Source organism: Euphorbia lathyris, chromosome 8, assembly GCF_963576675.1.
Source record: "Euphorbia lathyris chromosome 8, ddEupLath1.1, whole genome shotgun sequence".
In the NCBI taxonomy this organism is placed as follows: Eukaryota; Viridiplantae; Streptophyta; class Magnoliopsida; order Malpighiales; family Euphorbiaceae; genus Euphorbia; species Euphorbia lathyris.
The window spans coordinates 22869490-22893778 of record NC_088917.1 but is presented as its reverse complement, the minus strand read 5'-3'; the positions used below and the strand labels follow the sequence as shown (position 1 = coordinate 22893778).

At 35.6% G+C, this 24289-nt stretch overlaps 2 protein-coding genes across 2 annotated transcripts; one reads left to right on the top strand and one right to left on the bottom strand.

Annotated features, from left to right (window-relative positions):
* Positions 1 to 1149: 1149 nt before the first annotated feature.
* On the bottom strand, positions 1150 to 2923 carry LOC136202203 (pentatricopeptide repeat-containing protein At1g77170, mitochondrial). Its single transcript, XM_065992701.1, has one exon. The coding sequence runs from the start codon at positions 2889 to 2891 to the stop codon at positions 1491 to 1493; it is 1401 nt and encodes a 466-aa protein (XP_065848773.1). The 5' UTR covers positions 2892 to 2923; the 3' UTR covers positions 1150 to 1490.
* Positions 2924 to 17411: 14488 nt separating this feature from the next.
* Positions 17412 to 20256, top strand: LOC136204118 (protein phosphatase 1 regulatory inhibitor subunit PPP1R7 homolog). Its single transcript, XM_065995319.1, has 6 exons — positions 17412 to 17819; positions 18173 to 18403; positions 18576 to 18722; positions 18830 to 18972; positions 19062 to 19176; positions 19810 to 20256. The coding sequence occupies exons 1-6, from the start codon at positions 17523 to 17525 to the stop codon at positions 19888 to 19890; spliced, it is 1014 nt and encodes a 337-aa protein (XP_065851391.1). The 5' UTR covers positions 17412 to 17522; the 3' UTR covers positions 19891 to 20256.
* Positions 20257 to 24289: the final 4033 nt, after the last annotated feature.

The window sequence follows — 24289 nt, the reverse complement described above, 5'->3', positions numbered from 1 at the left end:
ATCAAAAGTTGGGTATAAGATTATTGAGTTTGCTCGTAGCATGGTGCAAAGCAAAAAAGGATGGATAAACCTATGAAGTTTAGTCTTCCCCCCTAAATTGAAGTTTTTTCATTAGAGATTTGCTACTAAGGCATTGCCGACTCGAATTCGCCTCACTGGAAAACATGTTAGTGTTCTGATTAGGTGCCTTATTTGTACGAACGACGTTGAACATAACTGACATCTCTTTACAGGATGTTCGTACGTGAAGCAATGTTGGGCACCAACTCAGTTACCAACTCCTGGAGCAGAATGGAAGCAAGCTGAAGGTTGGTTTATTGATCCGTGTGAAGCAGTGAATCTGAAATCTATATATGTTTCGATAGTGGTAATCTAGTCGATCTGAACACGAAGGAATGCGTAGCTTTGGTCGAAGTCGTGTCAGAATCCCAACGATGACGTAAGAATTTCAATGCATTTTTTACATGATTGGCGACAATGCTAGAGGACCAAGATTGAATTTAGGCTGACTAGGGATCAGAATAGTGAGCATAGGCAGAATTCATGGAGGAAACCAATAGAAGGGCGAATGAAATACAATGTAGATACAACTATTTTTCATACCTCCCCTCGTTTTGGTGTGGGTGATGTTCTACGTAATCACGATGGCCTGGTTCTAGCTTTTTATAGCTCGGTCTCGAACGACTTGATATCGTCCAAGTTGGCTGAAGTGTTGGCTTTACGAGACGGTATTGCTTTGACGTTTTCCTTAGGCTACAACAATATCAATTTTGAAGTTGACACAAAAGAAGTGGTGAATATTCGGTGCTCGAGCCACAAAGATCTTACGGAATATGGTGGAGTAGTTCAAGACATCAAGAAGCTTCTTCAAAATCGCCTGACTTGTTCAGTGATGTTTGTTCATCGATTAACGAACAGAATTGCTCACGAGTTAGCTCATTATTTTTGTTCCAATGCTAATCATTTTATTGTTTTTATGTTCCTAATTTCTTTGAGAGCGTTTTATGTAAAAACGTGGTTGTTTAATCGTCATAAAATACTCTTTTCTCTTAAAAAATAGTTATAAAATTAATAATTGTTGAGTCATATTATGTATAACAAATCCATCTAATTTAATAAATGACAGTAACTTAATTTAATATGTTTTCACAAGTTAAAAGGTAAAAAATTCTAAGAAATGTATATAACCATCAAATATTTCCCTTGAGAACTAAGGAAGATAAATTTAACACTTGTTAAATAAAAAAGTCCAACATTGTTCTTTATGTGTATATATATAGTAATTCAATTCCCGAATAGTACTGATGTGTCACCTTCTGAATCTTGTAGAACCAACGGATCAATCAATATAGAAAGTCTTCGAAGTGAAAATTCCTACGAAGATCAAACTTATCTTGAGCTATTTAGGTGTCAACATGTCAATACAATACTACCGAGCAATTAGTCCTGGTCCGGACCACATTAGAATCCAAAGGATGAGCATAGGTAGTTCAATTGGAGCATGTAGCCAAACTATAAGCAGGAACTTTAGCAACCCTTTGCAACTTCATACATCTTCTCACCCTCTCAACCTCATACCACAAACCTTTACTAGCATATATATTAGACAAAACCACAAAACCCCCATCATTCCAAGGTTCCAACTCCTGCAAATGAGAACCTACCCATTCAGCCGTTTTCACATCTCCAAATTTCTCACAAGCACCCATCAAACACCCCCAAATTACCACATTTGGCTGCATTGGCATCCCCTCAATAAGCTCTCTAGCCTCTCCAACTAATCCCACTCTTCCAAGCAAATCCACCATACAACCATAGTGTTGCTGCTGTGGCAATATCCCATATACACTCTTCATCATCTCAAAAAACTTCTTCCCTTCTTGTACCTGTCCACCATGAACACAAGCACTCAACAACCCAACAAATGTTACATGGTTAGGCCTCACTTTAGCTTCAATCATGGAATGGAAGCATGAAATTGCTTCATTTACATGGCCATGAAATGCATAACCTACTATCATTGATGTCCAAGATGACACATTTTTTTGATCCATCTCTGAAAATACCCTATCCGCTAAATCCATTCTACCACATTTTCCATACATGTCAATGAGAGAATTGAGCATCAAAATGTCTGATTTTCCATCTCTCTTCTTCGCTTGAAAAACATATTTATGCAATTGAATAGCCAAATTGAAATCCCCAATACTTCCACATGCCGATGTAACACTAACCATTGTCACATCATCTGGCTCCAACCCATATTTCCTCATCTTTATAAACATCTCAATCGCTTCCTTGGCACGCCCACCTTGCGCAAGTCCTCCTATAATAGCATTCCAGGAACCCAACTTTCTCTCAGGATTTTCATCGAACACCTTACTAGCATCTTCAAATTCCCCGGATTTTGAATATAAAGTAATAAACCCACTCTCGCAATACTCATTCGACTCGAGTCCGACCCTTATGGCAACAGAATGAAGCTGTTTTCCTATCCCAATAGCGAAAGCCTGACAAGCAGCTTTTAATGCGATCGGGAGAGTATAAGAATCAGGCAACACATTACATCGAGACATGGATATGTAGACTCGCAGCGCTTTGGTAGGAGCATCTAATCTGGTATAAGATCTTATTATGTTGTTCCAGTGAAATTGATCAGGATAAAATTTTAGAAACTCGGTGCGGATAATTTGGGCGTAAATTTGATTCAGTTCATGCAAGCTGCTGCAATTTGATAGAATGTTTGCTATGGCTATGATTGGTGTTTGGGTATCAGAATGTGTGGTGTTTGAAGCTAGAGTATGACTGAAATGGTCAGAAAAAATTAGGCTTTTGAAATTGAATGTTGACGATTTTTTGCGAGGAAGAAGAAGATGGCGGATTGAATTCATATGTACACTTGCTAGGTTATAGCGATTTTTCGAGAATTATCATATAAGTCTAAGATCCGATTTTGCCCTCAGCCAACTAAAGTTTATTCGGTTAAAAAAAAGGTGTTGCTACTTACCGTCTCCAAATTACATCTTACCACCCCCATTTGGATAATTTTGTCCTTTTAGAAAAAAAAAACGCCAATTTAGATCAAGGTGGGTGCCAGATCCGCCCAGCCAATGGTCTGGGCGGATCCAGCACCCATCCCACCACTAGGTGGGTGCCAAATCCGCCCAGCAAATGTCTTGGGCGGATGGTATATCCTCCCAAGACATTGGATGGGCGGATGCTAGATCCGCCCATCCCAGTGGTGGGACGGGTGCTGGATCCGCCCAGCCCATTGGCTGGGCGGATCTGGCACCCACCTAGACCAAAATTGGTGTTTTGCCACAATCATAGACTTTTTAGTGACGGAAAATATAAAATTCTCCAATTTTTTGTGACGAAACATGCTAATCGTCACAAAAAATATGCATTATGTTCATGATTTTTTTGAGAAAAAAATGTAAATTTTATTGTTTCCGACTCATAATCATCCATTTCGGGATTCGGATTGTCGCATATCAATTATTTTCATAATTTCAATTATTATTGTTCGAGTTTGTGATTTTAGAGAAAGAATTTTTAGTTTTTTTATCAGGGCAAAAAAGTCCAAATGGGGCGGTAAGAGGTAATTTGGGAGCGGTATTGAGCAATTCACAAAAAAAAAATCAAATTGAAGCTCACTAATGATATAAATATAAATACAACGTGTCTTCTATGCTTACTTTGTTTTTGACAAAGTATGCTTTACTTTGTTTTTTCTACCATTGGATGAACTTACTTTGTCAAAAGTTCATCATCATCTAATGGTGAAAAAAACAAATTAATGTTTACTTTGTCAAAAACAAAGTAAGCATAGCCTAACCCTAAATTACAAATCAAATTATATAGGAAAAAGGCATATTTAGATTTGGTTAATTAAATCTTTAATCTTTTATTTAGATATGTTAAGTCCCGATGTTTATTTTTGGGGCTTAAAGCACTTTTTGATCCCTGACCTATCCAAAATTTGTATCTTTGGCCCCTGATCTATTATTTGGTCACATTTGGCCCATGACCTATCAAATTAGATAAAATTCAATCCATATTGAATGGAAAATTAACTTTGTTGGAAAATTAACAGCAGTCACCAATACAAAAATGACACATGACACATAAATAAAATTAATTTTCAACTAGAGTTGGCAACAGTAACTATTTTACACAGTAAAAAAAATCCTAAAAACTTTTTCTAGTGTTCCGATAGAGCGAAAATTAATTTTATTTATGTGTCATGTGTCATTTTTGTATTGGTTACTGCTGTTAATTTTCCGACACATTTAATTTTTCATTCAATATGGGTTGGATTTTATCTAATTTGATAGGTTAGGGGCCAAATATGACCAAATAATAGGTTAGGGGCCAAATGCATAAACTTTGGATAGGTCAAGGGCCAAAAAATGTTTTAAGCCTTATTTTTGGTCATATTAAGCCATTGATGATTAAAAAAGTAATTTTGAACATAAAATTCGGTTATAAAGTTGATAACAACCCAAATTATTCTTGAATAAGGAATAAGGGAAAATTAATAGAAATAATGGCAAACCATTATTCCTTCTAAAAGAGATATTTATGCATGATTAATGTGAAATTAATGATAATTAATGCAGGATTAATGCAGGGGTGAATATGCAAATAATGAGAAAAAGGAAGGAGTCTTTAGCATTATGCCACGCCACGTGGACCATGACGAGACCCACCATTGTTCTCAATGAGAGCATACATACGCCTTGACAGATCTAAGAATACCAAAAGGCGCCTTTATTACCATCCATGAATGGGAATAAATACAATTAAATGGCAATTAATAGCCATTAAAGGGAAATAAAGACTTGACTGTTCGAATACTCCAACTCTGAGGGTTTCAATGATAAATGCTGGGATTAATGGAGAATTGATAGCAGTTAAAGATGAGTAATGACATGACTCTTCACCTGCTTCCCCATTAATGCTGAAGGTTACAAAAACCTATATAAATACCCCAGCTTCTTAGGATCAAAGGTACACTTACTGATTCTCTACTTTTGTGCTTACAGTTTATTCTCAGAAATATTACTGACTTTGGCATCGGAGTGTCCCCGACCGATCCCAACGGCGCCTCACAGGGAAGTGCTCCGATCAAGGATTTTTCCACAAGTTATCAATTGGTGCGGTGAGCGTGGATCTCTAACAAACAGAAGATCGCAAAATCTTGATTGTATAGAGTTTCACAAAGAACAAAACAATGGAGTCAACGGAATAGAAATCACAATCTCAAACCTTGGCTCAATCAGTACAACAAATCTATCCAAAGATACAGTTCTCCATATATTGGTGGGAAAGAGTTTTCTACACTAAATCTGGAACTTTATGATGAAAAAGATAAGTTTCCTCACTTTTCTTATTCCATTTTTAATTAAAGAAAATCGAGATCCCTCACTCTTATAAAGTGCTATGAATATCATTACATGTTATTATGATAAATCTAATAAATTGTGAAAGATAAAGTAATAGACACAAATCTTTCATTAAATCTTGCATGCTCAATATGCCTTATATTTTTATGCATGACGAGTATAATATGTCATTGTCATTGAATTAGTACAAGATGCATGTATAAGATCCGTAATCTTGGAATTTTATAAAAAATTCATCCATTCAAAGTGATTTTATCATTTAATATTAAGATATCATAAAAGGCTCGTGTAATTACATATAATTTAGGTCTGATCAGTCTTTTGGATGAACATGCATACAACTATTAGAAGAAATTACAAAAAATCATATTTGGTTTTTCTTGTACAATTCACCATCTATGTATGGCTTTTCTCATATATAGCACTTTTAATATCAGAAATTCATATTTTTGAATATTGTTTTGTCAAACAGTTATTTCATTCCCTTTTTTACAAGGATGTGTTTATTCATAATAAAAACTGTTTATCTGACATTGTTAGAATTTATTTTACCAACGTAAGAGACTTGAACATGTTGAATCTATTTGTGATTATCATGTAATTGTCTCTAATTATTAAGGCCATTATGGACTGCTGAATTACCAAATGGGATAAACGAAACTTTCATACCCTGAGCTAACTACAAAATAGTGCAAATGTCAGTTTTGGATCAGAACATTAATTTATGTAAAATTCTTAGGATATACATGATAATTCCTTAGAGATTGTTTGGATGATGGTATATGAAGGTATGTGAGGATGAATTTTGGGTAATTTTCCATACACCCCGAATTGGAGGAGAATCACGGTACATGTATTTCTTCTTCCAAAATTACCCTTTGTATTTATTTTATTTATACAAATGAAATGATATATGAGTAATTTCATATATAACTACATTATTAAACCATCACTTACCTTACTTTAATTATATTTCATCCAAACGAGGCATTAATGATCTCTGAATGTCATTAATGCATGGATGCACAATATTGATTGCAAGTAAATAGCAACTATGTAAGATATATTTCCCAATATAGAATGTCATAACTTTTATGATGTTTAAAATAAATATGCTATCTTGGATATTAATGTGCATTGAAATACAAAAGGACATTGTTCTTAAACCATTTTCATTATGGTTATTTATTAAGAATTCATTATGATATTTATGTGCAGTAGTAATCTTTATGGTTATGACCGTTATATGTGGTATTATTAACACAATCATGAATAAAATTCTATTATGAATTTGTTTGACATATAATATTTACTCGGTTTTATCCTTTGACTAAGCTCATTCTAGAGTCAGGGACCAACGTGAAGGAATTATTAAGTTGATTCCAAGATGAACTAAAAATTCCATAAAGAGACATTGCATTATACATGATATTTGCCAACAAGGTCAATGCAAACAGTCTTTTTCTATGAAGTATGTTCCGTGGATCAAGCCACTGATCCCCAAGGTAAGTGAATATAGCTTTTATGCCTTACCACAATCTTTTAATAATGGACAGGGTATGCCCCACTTCTGGAGTTCTTTCAGTGCTAACCCACAGGTACAAGGGAATTGCTAATAATGCAACCAGTGCCAAACACTAGCATGAAAAATAAAGCTCAATCCAGAGAAGTGTATATTCAGAGTCACTTCAGAAAAATTCCTTGACTATGTCATTAGCAAAAAAGGAGTTAGAGCAAATCCAGATAAAGTAAAAAGCCCTGCGAGGAAAAAGGTGAAAAGAGCGCCTAAATAAAAGCCATACGAGGAAAAAGGTGAAAAGAGCACCTAAATGAAAGCCTCACTATGGGTGAGAAAGATCCAGAGGTTGAACGGGCGGATCATCGTACTAGAAAGATTGTCAACAAGCATATCAAGGTATAAAACAATTCCTAGCAGAACCACCCTTGATGAGCAGACCAATCTGAAGGGGAGACCTGCATTTGTATCAATCTGTCATGGATAAAGCTATGTGCACTGTGGTTATTCAAGAAGAAGAAGGTCAGCAGTTCTCCATTTATTATGTTAGCAAAATCTTGAAGGATGCGGAGACAAGATATTCGAAGCTAGATAAAATGGCTCCCACGATTGTGACAACATCCATCCGCGTTAAACCATAGCTCCAAGCATAACCTCAACATGATCGAGATCAAGATCAAGAGCCGACTTCACCATCATGATTCAACATTGAACACACGAATGATGAGATTGAAAGGCGAGTGCATGCCACTCTGGATAGACAAGAGAACAATGCAGAAAGATACGCCATCCAGTTAACAGGAATTCGCCATTCACAGCGCGAATCATGGGGTACGAGGCGAAAAAAATGATTAAAGCTTCCAACTTGCCACAATATAAAAGAAAAGAATCAATATAAGCGGGACATTACATATCCCGAACCCAAAGGAGGGGAGCATGTAACCATTGGAAGAAACGCCAAAGCATACTACAGGTTGGCCACCACACTGAAGCTTGCTGGGAGCTGGCAAACTAGATAGCTTTGTCTAGAATAACAAATAACAAGACGACAAGCAGAAGACAGATCCCAAAAATAAATTCAAAAGTGTCATTAATGTCATAGCAGATGGACCAGTGACAAGCAGAAGACAAATCCCAAAAAGAAATTCAAAAGTGTCATTAATGTCATAGCAGATGGACCAGTGTATCAGCCACCCATGGAAAAAGCAAAAATATCCGTTCTGGATAAAACATCCCTCAATTGCCCCTTTTGCAGAAACAGGTCCGGTAATCTCTCCACATACAGATGCGTTGACAATTGAAGGATGAGAGATGAAATGAAGCGAGTAATGGTAGACACGGGCAGTTCTTGCAATGTCATCACCATAGGTGCATTCGCCAAACTAAAGGTTGATCCGATCCAAATAGAAACAACCATTGTTGACATCATGGGAGTGACAGGTCACACTATCCGGACCAAGGACCAGGTAACTTTGGAATGTAAGCTGGCGGATGATGATCAAGCGTGGATTGGTGATTTGGAGTTCTCTATTATGAATGGACAATCAGCTTATAACATCATTCTTGGGCGGCCGTTCATCTTAGAGGTTGCAGCCCTAATTTCCATCCGTCGTATGGCAATGTACATTCCCACCAGCAAAGGAGAATAATGATTAGCGGGAACCAAAAGGCGGTTCAAGAGACCTACTCGGCGTCGCTATAGATCCGCCCACAATTCAAAGATGACGAAGGTGAGGAAGATGAACTTGTCACTACAGCTTTGGGCGACACAGAAACACTCCTTATTGCTGATGGAAAGCGGGTGCGGATCGCCAAAGGATTAAAACCTAAGATCAATGAGGATGTTACGAAAGTTCTCATTGAGTCTGAAAGCCTATTTGCATAGGAGAATGAGATCCCCACAGGAGTAAGCCCAGATGTGATTACTCATAAGTTAAACATCATTGAGGATGCGGTTCTAGTTGCTCAGAAAAGACGGAACCATAGGCCTAAAAAACAATATTTTTACGTATTCTTATATGTGCATTAAACTGTTATAGTATCCTATATTTTATAATTTATTCTTTCTCGCCATACGTCTTATATTCATTTGCCTAGCTTTTATTCCTGATATACGCCCAGTGGCTAGCGAATGAAAAGTTCCACATACGGATCAATTACCTCAAAGATAGGACAATTGATCCCCATCACGGGCGGATCCCCTTTCCACAAAGATAAAAAGCACAGACCCTCAGGATCTTTCAAATGAGCTCAACTCTCTCCTCAAAGACAGGAAAAATATTGGTCACCATCAAAAGCGGGTTAAAATTATCTCAAACATGAGAAAATTACACCCTAAACTTTCTCCTCAAAGATAGGAGAACAATAATCTCAGCAGCAGATCGATCTACCTCAAAGATAGGAAACGATTGATCGTCGTCAGAGAAAGAGTTAAAACATTTCTCAAACGTGAGAACTTTACACTCTCAAATACTCTTCCCAAAGAAGATTCTCAAGACCTGGCGACAGATCGATTCACCTCAAAGATAGGAAGCAAAATCGATCGCCTAAGGCAGCTTAACTTCCTCACCAGGAATAAAAGCTTCTAACCTTCACAAAGGTTCACACATTGGGGTACGGCTGGCCACCTACCCTAAACAATCGGAGAAATCCTAAACCAGATTCTAAAAAGTTACTTGCTAAAAGATATAATGCATTAGTAAAAATAGTTCTGGAAAGAAAAGGGTTCATCCAATAATGAAGCCTCGTCTTCATCTCCAAATAATGAAGCCTCGTCTTCATCTCTAAATAATGAAGCCTCGTCTTCATCTCCAAATAATAAAGCCTCGTCTTCATCCAAGTAATGAAGCCTCGTCTTCATCCAAGTAATGAAGCCTCGTCTTCATCTCCAAATAATGAAGCCTCGTCTTCATTCAAGTAATGAAGCCTCGTCTTCATCTCCAAACAATGAAGCCTCGTCTTCATCAAAGTAATGAATTCACGTCTTCATCATAGAAATAACGAAGTCTCGCCTTCACAAATGCAAAGTAAAAACACTTTGGAAAATGAGTAAAGGCTAAAAAGGCAAGTGCCTAGAGTGCCAAAACCCTCCACAAAATGCACAAAAGTCCCTAAATGGCTGATCATTCTTACTGATCCCTAAGGTCGGGTCATTCTCCTCAATATGGCAGAACTGAAGAAAAAAAGTCCATAAGGCGAATCATAATCCTATGCGGTAGGAACAAATGGTCGCATAAAGGGTGGGTTATTCCATTTCTAAAAGAAATATAACTCTCAAAAATCCCCTAGAGGCTAACAATGGATACAGCTGACCACCTATTCACGAAGAAGAAAAAACCCCTAAAAGTGCATCATATCCATATATGATCCCATCTAGGGCGGGTCCACTTTCCTCCAAGATGGAAAAATAAAACACCATTTAGACAGCCCTAAAGAGCTTTTTATACCTTTAGGGGGGGCTTCTGATAACAACCCAAATTATTCTTGAATAAGGAATAAGGGAAAATTAATAGAAATAATGGCAAACCATTATTCCTTCTAAAAGAGATATTTATGCATGATTAATGTGGAATTAATGATAATTAATGCAGGGGTGAATATGCAAATAATGAGAAAAAGGAAGGAGTCTTTAGCATTATGCCACGCCACGTGGACCATGACGAGACCCGCCATTGTTCTCAAGGAGAGCATACATACGCCTTGACAGATCTAAGAATAACAAAAGGCGCCTTTATTACCATCCATGAATGGGAATAAATACAATTAAATGGCAATTAATAGCCATTAAAGGGAAATAAAGACTTGACTGTTCGAATACTCCAACTCTGAGGGTTTCAATGATAAATGCTGGGATTAATGGAGAATTGATAGCAATTAAAGATGAGTAATGACATGACTCTTCACCTGCTTCCCCATTAATGCTGAAGGTTACAAAAACCTATATAAATACCTCAGCTTCTTAGGATCAAAGGTACACTTACTGATTCTCTACTTTTGTGCTTACAGTTTATTCTCAGAAATATTACTGACTTTGGCATCGGAGTGTCCCCGGCCGATCCCAACGGCGCCTCACAGGGAAGTGCTCCGATCAAGGATTTTTCCACAAGTTATCAAAAGTGTTATTCATTACAAATGCATTCAGAATTTGTATGTAATATGGCTATAAAAAAACTGTAAAAACCTTAATACAACCTGTAAAAAATATTTTTTAATTAATTTCAAATACAGATGAGATCAATAACGTCTTTTTAAACGAATTAGATATTCACAACTTACTAATTTGGTAAGTAAGAGCTTAATGTGACAAAAAAATAAATAATAAGAGATTTAATGTATCTGCATAAAAGATCAAATATTTAATGAATTAAAAAATAAAAAATAAGAGACCTAATGATGCTTTTGCCAATTATATATACTATAAAAGTGAATGCAACGGTGCAATTCAGCATTTTCATCAAAAAATTCCAATTAAATCCCTCTTATCCTTCACTGTCCTTTATCTTATAGGTACTTTTTAATCTCTTCATCACCTTATCATTACACCTTCCAAATTTCCACTACTCACAACGAAACAACACGTTTAAGAGGATCATTTCCGTTCATCCACTACACAGTTTAGGGTTACGCACCTTTAGCCGTTCTCTACCTCCTCACATCCCTTATCTAGTCTGCACTTTCTTTCTTCCTCTTTCCTTCTTCATCGGAAACCTTCCCTCTCTTTGTTTTCATCCACTGTTGCAAAATATTATGTCGGTTTCTCTCCTCATAGACCTGATGTTCATTACCCTCAATAAATTTTGCTTCTTCTCTCCATTCAGAATTGTCTTCGCCTGAGACCATAGTGTTATGGGCTTGTACGACATAAACCGTCTAAACTATTTTCTATAGAAAGAAGGAATTAAACATAAGCAATAACTAGAGAGAGCAACTTAATAAATGTAAGAGTATATACCTATTTGATTCTAATTACAGATCTGGTTACTTTCCCCATTTAATTGTTTTTTCTCTTTCATTCTTCTTGTGGGTTCTTGTGGGTTGAGATATGTTATTTTATCCATTCGATTTAAAACGATGTTTGTGTTTTTTAGAAATTATTTTAAAAAATGGTGTTTGCTCTTTTATTGAGGTTGTTTTGCATCTTTTGGTTTCGTTTCTACATTGTTAATTTGACTAAATCTACAGTTTGTTTATTTTCTTAGACTTTTAACTTTCTTTTATTTGTTTTCAACTTTCTGACTATTCTAATTGATGTGTTTTTGAAATTATAATTGTTAATTTAATTTAAAGGGTTTGTATTTGTAATAGTTTTGTACTTATAAACAACCAACTAATGATTCTTTTGTTTTTTTCTCCTCCTCTGTTGTTGTTCAGTGAGTACCTATAGTGTCATGTCTATGTCCTTAGATTTTAATTATTATACCATAGATCTTAGGTTATATTATAGTGGTTTAAGGATTAATGAATTAATTCGGTGTTATGAATATAGTGTGGAGGATAATTACAAGTTTTTAGAATTAATTATAAGTTTATGATAAGTTCTAAAAGAAATTAGATTTTAGAGGACCAAAAAGAATATTTTATAAATTATTATAGTTCCTATATAAAACATATTTCCTAAAGTTAAATCATTTTAGATCAAGAAGAAATCCCCACCACCACTTTCTTTCTCCTCATTCTCTCTCCCTTCTCTTTTTCTTCCACCGCTAAAATTTAGGCAGCTCAACCGTTTTAGGTGTTACTGGAAATCTAATTGTCCGGATGTCTTCAAATTTTTACTAGAGCTTCCAGAGACAAAGGAATAATTTCTGACTGGAGGGATTTTGATTTCAAGGTCTCTAGAGGGAATACGACCTAGGCAGATTCAGAGGCAAGTTTGGGGCTTTTGGTGTGTGTTTTCTCAAATTTGCCCAAAGTACGTAACTATCAACTATCCTTATGGCTTGCGCACACACACACACACACACACACACACACACACACACATATATATATATATATGTATATATATATATATATATATATGTATATATATATATATATATATATTAAACTATAAATTTTTAGAAATTTGCTTCTTGATTATGAGTTGTGTTTAAATGTTGAAGAAATTAAGTATATTGCTTGTGGTTTTTGGGTTAGTTTGGTGTTCATACTTGTGTTTGGTTCATAATGAATTCATAATGAAATTTTGATTGAATTGGTATTTTAATGAAATGATTTATGGAAATTGAAGTTGAGTTTGAGTTTGATGACTTTTGGTGAAATTTGGGTTTAATTGTTATTTTGATGGAATGATTTATAGAAAATTGAATTGGATTTTGATTCTTGAGAAAATTACGGTGAAATTTTCGTTTAATTATTATTATAATGGAAGTGTTTATATAAATTGAAATTGAGTTTGATTCTTGGTAAATTTTTGTTTAATTGACATTTTAATGGGAGGATGTATAATTGATGTTCATATTTTAAATGTGTATTATGAAAAAAAAACGTTTAGTATCCATCTGGAGTAGTCTGGATGAGTGTTTCGATATTAAAAGACCATGTTCAGTGAGGAACATGACATGTATACACAGTGTAAAGACTTATCGGGTATGACAACGAAGTGTTGGGTATGACCAAATGAATAGTAAAAGTACCTTGAGCTCTGTTTCCAATGTTATTTATAGATAATTACTTATCTAAAGTGTTTTGCACTTTCCACGTGTAAGCTCCTGATTGGATTCGGTAATGCACGTTTCCACATGGAGGCCGATGACTGGCTTCAGACTCATTTCTCTTTATGTCATTTTGTAATTTACGACGTATTCAAAGGAAAGAGAACGTACCTTTGAGGTCTGAACCATTCATCGGTCCACATGCCCATTTAATTAAGCTGGTTAACTTTGAGGTGAAGCTTTTATATTATTGCACGTGTCGTACCTTTTTAGCTTGCTTTAATATGAGCCGCTGACATAGGCCCATTTCATTGATTCGGTTGGGCCTTCGTATTGGCATAAGTATCTTATCTTATATTAGTAAGTCTTAAAATGTTTTCTTAAGTTTTAAAAAAAATGAATTACTTAAAATTTAATCGTGAGATATTGCTTCTAACTCGTAGACGTTTGTGGCAATGTCTCACCGTCATATCCGATTGGGTTTTGGATTGGGTATGACACATCGTCAGTCACTTCTGTGGTGTATGTTCAAAATGTATTGCTAGAAACGTTTCAGTTATGGAAGGTGAAGTTATTGGTATTCGAAAAGCTCTTAGCTGGATCAAACTCAAAGGTTTGGGTGGTACGGAGGTGGAGTCAGATGCATCGTCAGTAGTGGAGTATATTCATCAAGCATACTTTCATTCTTCTTATGGTTCAATTATATAAGATTGTAAAAGTCTTATCTCTAGTATTAATGACATTTATGTCAGATTTATAGGTCATTCTACGAATGTGGTGACTCATGCTTTAGTTAGGTCTTCTCATTCTTTGTCAAAACTTGTGGAGTGAGGTACTGTCCCTTCAGATTTTATTTTACATTTCTTGTATTTTAATTCCGTTTAATAAAACTTATTTTTCTTTCATAAAATAATAATGAAATCGTATGGAGAAATTAAACCCACAAAAACATTACAAACGTTTAGAAAAACTGAAATCAATTTCAATTCATATTTTTTCTAACACATACATTTATACAAATTTCATGATACTGAAAATAAAAAGAAATGAGGTCAAGTGAGTTAATGAAATTTTATTATATTATATGTTTACCTTAATCTGTTATTATGTCTTTCACTCATTCGGTCGAAAGCACTTGTAGCGGGCAAAGGGTTGGATGCTTTTCATTGAGATGTTTGTATATAGTTATAGTTCTCGGGCATACTTCTTTACCGAACCGAGGGAACTCACCTTACTTGACTTCGACTACTCGTTACTTCGGAAAGTGGGCAACTCCTTTTCCCTGGCCTAGCAGAGTTGGTTTTTGACTCCTTAATTCCTGTCTATTTGGAAAGCAGGTATCCTCGGTAACAGCAACAAGACCACCAAAGCTAGCTAAATCCGACTATTGCTCATTTTGGTGATAAAGAAAGAGTTATTGAGTTTCCCTTGTGCTTTCCTAGCTTGGCCACTAGAGCGCAACCCTTGTGTTTAGTTGCCACTGTTGAGTCGGCCCTACTTCAAAGAATTTTTTACTTTGGAAATGAAAGTAGGGCTCCACAGCCTGGCCGATACAGCTGACGTGTTACCCCAACTTGATCAACCAATTCAAGGTAAAAATCCTATTCCGGCGGTAGGAGCCCTCGACCTGCGGTGCAGATCTTCTAAATAAATGGTTCTACTTTAAACTTGCGAGTGCTTGACCCATCCAATCCATTTCCTCCAGGTTCGAATCCTGCCTCTCCCACTTTTTTGTTGTAGACTTCAGAGAAGAGAAAGGAGGCATTCGTTAGCGTAGGAAGGCCCACCGAGCGAAGCTCTTTTTTTTTCCGTCCAGCCCCGCCCCGAGCCACTCCAATCCCGGGAACCCCTGTCCTCTACCAAGCAAGTTCGCACTGAGACTTCGAACACCAACGAAACACTCTCTTACTCCGATCAGAGGCAATCAAATGTGTTATTATCGGGAATCGGCCCTCTCCAGATCGAAGTACTACAACGTCGTCATCACCGTGCTAGCTCGCCTTTGGTCTTTTGGTAGTGCCCAGCTCTACGGTCGGTCAATAGTATTACCGACCCTTCTAACACGAGTAAAGGAACAAGACCTAAATTGGTTTAATAGTTAAAGAATTTCCTCCAAAATAGAACTAGAAGGAGAGTAAGCATCAAAAGAAACCGGGATAGAGTAAGGAGATAGTCAGCCTGTACCCTGTAAGCGCTGTCGACTCTCATGTGTTAAGCATATACTTTTAGTTTACATAAGACAGAAGAAGAGAAGTTCCCAGAAAAAGAGTTCCATCAAGCTCGTTTGAAAGGAAGCCAGGCTTATTAGAAAGCATACGTACGGGCTTGCGATCGAGGAACTGCTACCAAGGATGAACTCTAATGCATTCGAAAATTGCCTCTTCCCTTAGGGTAAGGCACCTCCCTCATTCCAAGATAGATAAGGTAAACAGGGCGGATATCGAACTTACCAATAGAAATTTTCTACTTTACATACGATTGAAATGAAAGGTACCTTAGCCGAGCTAGGCATATTAAGAGATAGTTCCTACTCCTCGTCTTCCTCCATGAGGCTACTACTCGACTCGATATATTCGTACTGTTCGGACTAAACTCGGACTGATCTACTCATGCTGGACCGATGGGTGAGGCTGGGAGGTTTGCGAAACACTCCGCCGACACCGATGTCGCCAGCAAGCTTCATGCTCTCTCGATGACCGGGTTCTACCCCTATAAGTATATGTTTCATAGATTCTAAAAATTCAATGCCTAGAACTAGCTATAAAAGTTGTAAAAACTCATTTGCTAAAAAATAATAATAAATATGAATAAACTAAAATAATTTAACATTTATTTTACAATACTTTCATATTGTAAAGTTTTATTCATAAAATAATAATAATAAATAAATAAAATAGAATATTCAAAACTTAATAAAACGATTATTTATAAAAATATGAAAATAATCCAAAAACTACAGTTCCGAACTTCAATTCATCACAATTGAACACCAAAACTTTTTTTTTTCATATTTCTATTTTTTAATTAGTAAATATAATAATCAATTTTAGTAATATGAAATCAAATATACGAACTAATTATAAAAAAACATCTCATATGTGTTCGATATTAAAAAAAATGTTCCGAATATAAAATTAAGATTTTTTTATTTATTTCCCATAGTTAAAATTATAGACAAAAAATAAAATTAACCACAGACTTAAAATCATGAAGAAATTAATCTACTAAAAGAGACAGTCTGTCATACCTGAACATGAATCCCGATTTCTACTGAAAGAAGAAGACTTTGCGCTTCTACTTCTGAAGTCTGATTGGAATTTATGCCCTTTGCTTGGGGGAGTGTTAATGAGGCGAGGCTTGCGTGCTTAAGCGTTGCTGTCACCCCTTTGCCTTTTTTTTTTCAAGTCAATAAAAAGACTTCCATTTGATACGAGATTTATGTTTGCAAATAATTTCTGAATGTCGCAGAGATATCAATCGCAATACATAAAACTTTTCCACTAATGGTTCATCATAAGGTTTGAAAAATTTAAACACATCTATGATAAATTAAAAGCCGAATGGGCAAATAACTAAGATTTGGATCGACTCCATTTCATCTACTTTTAATGTATATTTTTACTTCAAATTACTATAATATAAACATTCATGTTACTAATTTTTGCACTAATACTTTTCGGGCTGTCAAATAAATCTTTGAAATAACTGAATATTTCAGTTTATATATAAAATATATATGGATTGCGGTTTAAATTTGAGGGATTGGATCCGGACCAAATGAACATATTACATGCCCATTAAATAATCTCAAATCCAGATATCTAAGCCCATTCAGACATTTTTGTTCCCCAAATCTTTAATCAGAACGTGTCGAAGTGCGATTTCATAGTCGGAGTTCAGTTGCCGTAAATCTTTTCCAATACCACCGGAAAGCTTCTTCCAATGGACGCCGAGACCCAACCTCCGGGGAACTCGAATCCCGATGCCGAAAATGAAACAGTTGAAATCGATCTTTCAAGCACACAGCTCGACCTTACCAGCTTCCAGCTACATGATCTCGACTCAATCGAGTTATCTCCGGCTCTTATCGAGTTAGACTTGACCGCAAATCGCTTATCGAGCTTGGACCGTAGAATTGCACATCTCTCGAAACTGAAAAAGCTATCATTTCGACAAAACCTCATAGACGATGCCGCGATCGAGCCCTTATCTAGCTGGGAAGCTTTATCGGCCCTCGAGGTAACTTAATTTATACTACTGTTTTAGCTTACATTTTGTTCTTCATCGAGAAAATGCCAGAAATCGTTTTATCTCTCACTCTCAGACTCATTCAGCAATTCTAAATTGGTTTATTTGTTCTTGCTAAATCAAAAGCGTGACAGGAAATTGGATCAGCTTGTTCAAAAATTGCATTTTTTATTATTATTTCGTATTAGTTAAATCTTGTGTTAAGTGTTTACAACATGTTTGTGCCAACTTTGGATCATTCTGATTCGTTCACTAAATTGATTTTAGTCTCTATTTCCAAGTATAGCCAATATAGATTATTTTGATGTCAGGACTAAGAATTTTTTTTTTTCCATGTGTGGCAGGAGCTGGTGCTGAGAGATAATAAATTAATGAAAATACCTGATGCTAGCATATTCAAAAGTCTTTTGGTTTTTGATGTTTCTTTCAATGAAATTAAGTCCGCACAAGGATTAGCCAAGGTCTCCAATACTCTGAAGGAACTCTATGTATCAAAAAATGAAGTTACTGCAATGGAGGAGATTGACCACCTACATCAATTACAAATACTCGAATTTGGTTCCAACAGATTAAGGGTCAGTTCTTTCATCATATCTTCAGTGTTTTATCTATTCAAAGTTCAAAGCTTCCAACCATCCATTTTATTGAATGCAAATGAGGGATGAGGGATATATAAGGAATCTATAAGTTTGATTATTTTGTGGCATGGTCTCAATCTAAAAGCTTTACTATGACCTGGTCTTTCAGGTAATGGAGAATTTGCAGAATTTAACAAAATTACAGGAGTTGTGGCTGGGCCGTAATCGTATCAAAACGATTAATTTATGTGGGCTGAAATGTATCAAGAAGCTAAGCTTGCAAAGCAATCGCTTAACTTCTATGAAAGGACTCGAGGTAATCTTGAAATCGTGTTATTCATACTAGTATAGAGACAGAAACTCTCAAAATGTCATTAAATTTACAGTCTGAATGTGGTTTTTTTCTTCTTCTTTGCACTCCAGGAATGCATTGCTTTAGTAGAGCTGTATCTGAGTCATAACGGTATAACCAAAATGGAAGGCTTGGCTACCTTGGTGAATCTCTCTGTACTAGATGTATCATCTAACAAGTTAGCTTCGGTGGATGACATACAAAACCTGACCCAGTATGTATAATCATCATATCAGCCCCTGAGAGTATTTATTCTCATAATCAATTGTTGATCTCACTTCTTGGCTGTGCGTGTGGTGACAGGTTAGAAGATCTATGGCTCAATGACAACCAAATAGAGTCACTCGAAGGCATTGCTGAGACAGTTGCTGGCTCAAGAGAGAAACTAACCACAATCTACTTAGAAAACAATCCTTGTGTATGAACATCTGCAACTTAAAGAACCTAAAATTATCCTGAATGTCATATTTCATTATGTCTGCATCCTATATCATAATCTGATTGATCATGTTTCCTCATTATTATCTTACTAATTGTCTAGTTCTCCTGTTTTTCGTGTGTTCATACTCAACTAAGGAAAGCAATATAATCATGTCTACTCTGGCAAGTTCGTCAAAAGACGAGCATATTCCATCATAGAAATCATTACATAATTTATTGAATTGATAAATGCAATAGTATTCATCTACTTTCCTATAGGAACATGTACTCAATCTGCTCCTAATGCAATCAAAGGTGCTGAGCAGATATTAGCTCTTTTCATTTACTTGCTTATAATTGGAAGCTTAGATGAACACAAATTAATACTTTCCTCTTTTGTAAATAGTTTGATAGCATAGGTTACTACTGAAAACAAAGAATCTGAAGGGCATGGTATTTCCCTTTTATTTTCCTGCTATTTTGAATAGACTAGAAAAAAGAAAGGCACTTATGCATGATAGAACTTCTCAGTCATTTTCTTCAACATGTTCTAAAGCTTGTTCGAAACTGTTTTCCGAAGGTATTTCCTCTTGATGTTGTAATTTATTCTCGAGCTCTTCCGTTATTGCAGGCAAAATCCCCAAACTATGCCATGAATCTGAAGCAGATTTTCCCTAATATCCAGCAAATTGATTCAAATGTATTTGCTTAGAAGTTGTTGTGGTTCCAGTACCTTTTTGCCTGGACAGTTGTTTTTTACAGAAAGTTGAAGCTCTCTGCAAGCCACCGGTCGAATTTGTTTGTTTCTTCCTCTTTGATAGAACTAGTGGATCATCACCTTCATATGTTGTTTGCAGGTGAATTTTTGGTATGTGCCATTAACTGTAAGTTCATTACATGTTGCTTCAACTGGTGATATAATTTAATACTGTCCTAAGGAATTCAATTATTTACTGCTATTGTTCTCTATTGCATTTGTATCAACGATTTTTATTTCCAGGAAAACAGAAAACCTTGTAGATCTTTTTAGCATGTCACCACTGATTATTTTTGTTATGAATAAAAGTTGCTGTTATTTCTCAGTTTTGTCAACTATAGGTAGCTCTGAGTGTGTATTTAGTGTAATCAGTTATGTGTTTTTCATTCTGGCTTTGTTTGGATTTGAAAGAAACGAATTCAATTGAACTTTTACATGATTTACAGTTCTTTCCAATTAATGTTTTCGGAAATTAATTAGATTATTTTGCTTTCAAGAAAACATAATTCAATTTAATTGAATTCCTTAAAAATTCATCAAAATAAAAGAATTGAATTTCCTATAATTCCGTTCATCATCTGTTCCCTACTAATTGCATAGTAAGAAAAGCTGCTGCCCTTCTCCTCGCAGGGTAGTGCTCATCTAGACCCTGATTCACCTAACGGGCTTATTAAATATGTTATAACATAGAATGTTTTAAATCTCCAATTTATATTTATTTGGTCATTGAGAATTCAAAGTCCAGTCATGGTCACTAGTGTTAAATTCATATAATAAAGGCATAACATTCGTTTCAATCCCTAAACTAAAATTTTAAAGTTAATTAGGATCTTAAACTGTCAAAATCATCGATTGGGTTCTCATCCTATCTTAAAATAAAAAACAGTGACTATTTGACATTGACTGTAATGATCTATATGTTGGATCAAAATGAGTTTGGAGAAGAGGGTCCGAACCTGTTTAACCGAATGATTTTCGATGAGGACTTAATTGATGATTTTTGTTTAGTATGATGACTTAATTGATAATTTTTACTTAGTTCAGAGATCTAATTGATGATTTTGATAGTTTAAGGTCTCAATTGACTTTGAAACTTAAATTTAAGGAGCCAAATGGATGTTATGCCTATAATAAATTATGTGAATTGCTATTTACTGCATCATTTTACTAGTTACCGCTCCCACATTGACAATTTTGCCCTTTTAATATAAATATCCCAAAAACTCTCATTCTCTCCTTCATATTCTCTCAACTCTCTAATATCTTTCAAAATCACATTTCGGGACGAAAATCATGTCGGGAATGAGACCAGGCAAAGGAAAAGGACCGATTCATGACAAGATATGTTTTTTTTTCAAGTTTTTGGTTTGAAAACGCGAGTTACGTCTCCGGAATGGGAGACGGAACTCGTTTTCCGCCTGCCAAGAAGGCAGGCGGTTTGAGTTTCCCATACCCTTTACCGAAGCGTCTGGTTATTGTTTTTGCATTAAATTTGTATTTATTTTTCAGTAATTGACGTTAATTTAGTGTAAATAATTAGAATATTAGTGTGAAGTTATTTGGCGTAAGTATTGAAATTGGTAGTAAATAAGAACGCAACTCAATTAGAGTAAATAATAATCGAATTAGAATTAGAGTAAATAATAACGGAAATACTTAGAGACAAATGAGTTAGTGTCAAAATGACTTCGGTTTGGCGTCGGTTTTATTTTTTGGTGTATTTCGGTATTCGGTTTGGGTTGACAAAAAAATGTAAAAAAACGAATCGCACCGAATTACACATATTTTATATTATTTTATATATATACATACACATATATTTGAATTTACAAGTTTAATTTTGTTTAGATAGTAAGCTAATATGGATAGATTTTGAAAGTATTTCAAATTTTTTTTATTGTTGAGGTAAATTTAATATGAAATATAGTGATTTTTATTTATTGTTTTTATTTTTAAATTAGATTCAATTTTTTCGGTTTAAAACCAAACTGCATCGAATATTTCGGTTTTATATGTTATTCAGTTCGGTGTCTGTGTGAATTATTTTGATAATTTTGGTATTCGATTTTTCGGTTCGGTTTTTTGAACCGATGCACATCCCTACCTCTGATGATGATTCTCTTGTTTATACTATAAGACAACATGTGGATTTTGTTCCTACTCGCCCAATTGTTCGTCAACTTTACTATCGATGTGTTGCACCTCCTATCACTTTAACCAATAGTGTTCCTCATCCTGCTTCGGCCTAGATCTATCCTAGCTCTATATCCTAGCCTTGAACTTCCCACAACTCTCCGAAAGGTACCTGAACTTGCGGTTACCCTGTTTCTTCTTTCTAAAGAGATTCGATCAAAAGAAAGAAAGATATCCTACCACACCACAGTGTGAAAGTACAAGTCTGGGTTATCTATCTATGTGAACTCTTCCTTGGAATTTTTTCTAAAGCTAAGCTCCCTGCTTGAAAAAAGAGCTTTTTATCTTATAATACATTGTCACCCTCCTCCAAGTCGTTTGTAGCCTCTTTAGACTCTATTGTTGTTCCCTCTTCTCTTACTAACGTATTATCTCATCCTGGTTGGTAAAAGGCAATTAAGGAAGAAATAAAATCATTTGAATATGATCATACTTGGGATCTTGTGACACTTCCGCACGGAAAACAAGTTATTGGTTGTAAGTGGGTGTTTGCTGTTAAAATGAATCTCAGTGGTTCTATTACTTGATTGAAAGCTCACTTGGTTGCAAAAACTTATGCTCAGACATATGACATTGACTATTTTGATACATTTCCTCATGTTGCCAAACGTGTTCGTCTGTTCATTTCCTTGGCTGATATTTATAATTGGGAGCTTCATCGGTTTGATACTAAAAATGCTTCCTTGAAGGCGGGTACGGGGCGGGGACGGGAAATGGTATCCCCGCCCCGCGGGGATCCCCGTACCCGCCCCAGTAATACCCCGACGGGGATTCCCCGTTTAAACCCCGTTTAGATATGAAATTCAAAAATATATACTTGTGAATGAGGAGGATTAAACCTCTAACCTGTTGATACACATCCAAACGTCTTAACCATCTGAACCAATTCTATTTCTTATCAACCATTCACTAATTAATTAAAACATATTAAAAATTTTAAATATTATAATTTTTTCAAAATCAATTATTTTATTTTGTAGACCTAAAAACACGATTCCTGTCTTGATTATCTCATCTCCTTCTTTCTCTCCATTATCTTCTCTGTCCAGCCGCCAACCTTTTTCCAGAAAATATAGGGTTTATCTTCTTCAACCTCCACTCCACCTCGCACACCGCACGACGCCACCACCCCGACCTCGCACCACCACCCCGACCTCGCACACCGCACGACGCCACCTCGACCTCGCACATCGACCGCCGCCACCTCTCGCCGGCGCCGCCTACACTTTGTTTGTAGGGTAGGTATATAACAAAACTTTCCCAAATATTTTAATTGAAAACTCATAGTGGATTCTGGTTTTGGTACTTTTGCAATTTGTTGGTTAAGTCATTTCAAAACAAGTTTCTTTTTTATAATAATGACGATTTTAGGATGGATCGATTGCTTTTATTACGTTGTTCTTGAAACATGTCTAATTGCGTCATGCTTGCTGATATCTTTCTTTTTTTTCTCTTGTAATTATTGTGGTGGTTGCTTTATAGATATGGAATTCGAATTTTATAGATCGAATACCAAATGTAATTAGATTTTATCCTTATGCTGTCAGCTGAATTCAGTTACTAATTTTAAAGTTAAGAGTCAGGATTGATGTTTTTTTAAGCACTTGCATGTACATGAGCTGATTAAACTAATAAAATTAGGTATTTGTAAGTTCTCTTCAACCATGCTTCAAGATGCCATCTCGTACTACAGCTAAATCTGATGTCATGAAGTTGTATGAGTTTGAGAAATCCAAAATGATGAAGTTATTTGAGAGTAACAACAGTAGAGTTGCCATTACAACTGATTTGTGGACTAGCAATCAAAAGAAAGGTTACATGGTTGTTACAGCACATTATGTTGATGATTCTTGGAGTTTACAGAGCCGAATTATCAGGTAAATTTATATTATGAAACTTGTTTATTGGTTAATATTTTTAGATTGTCGATATTAAGTTTGCTTATTATTTACTTGATTAGGTTTGCTTATGTGATGACTCCGCATACGGCTGCTGTGTTATGTAATGTGCTTACTGAAACCTTAATGGATTGGAATCTTGATAACAAATTATCTACATTGACAGTAGATAATTGTACTACAAATGATTCATTGATAAAGTTGGTCTTAGATAACTTATCAAAGAAACATTTGTTGTTGAAAGGGTCATTGTTGCATATGCG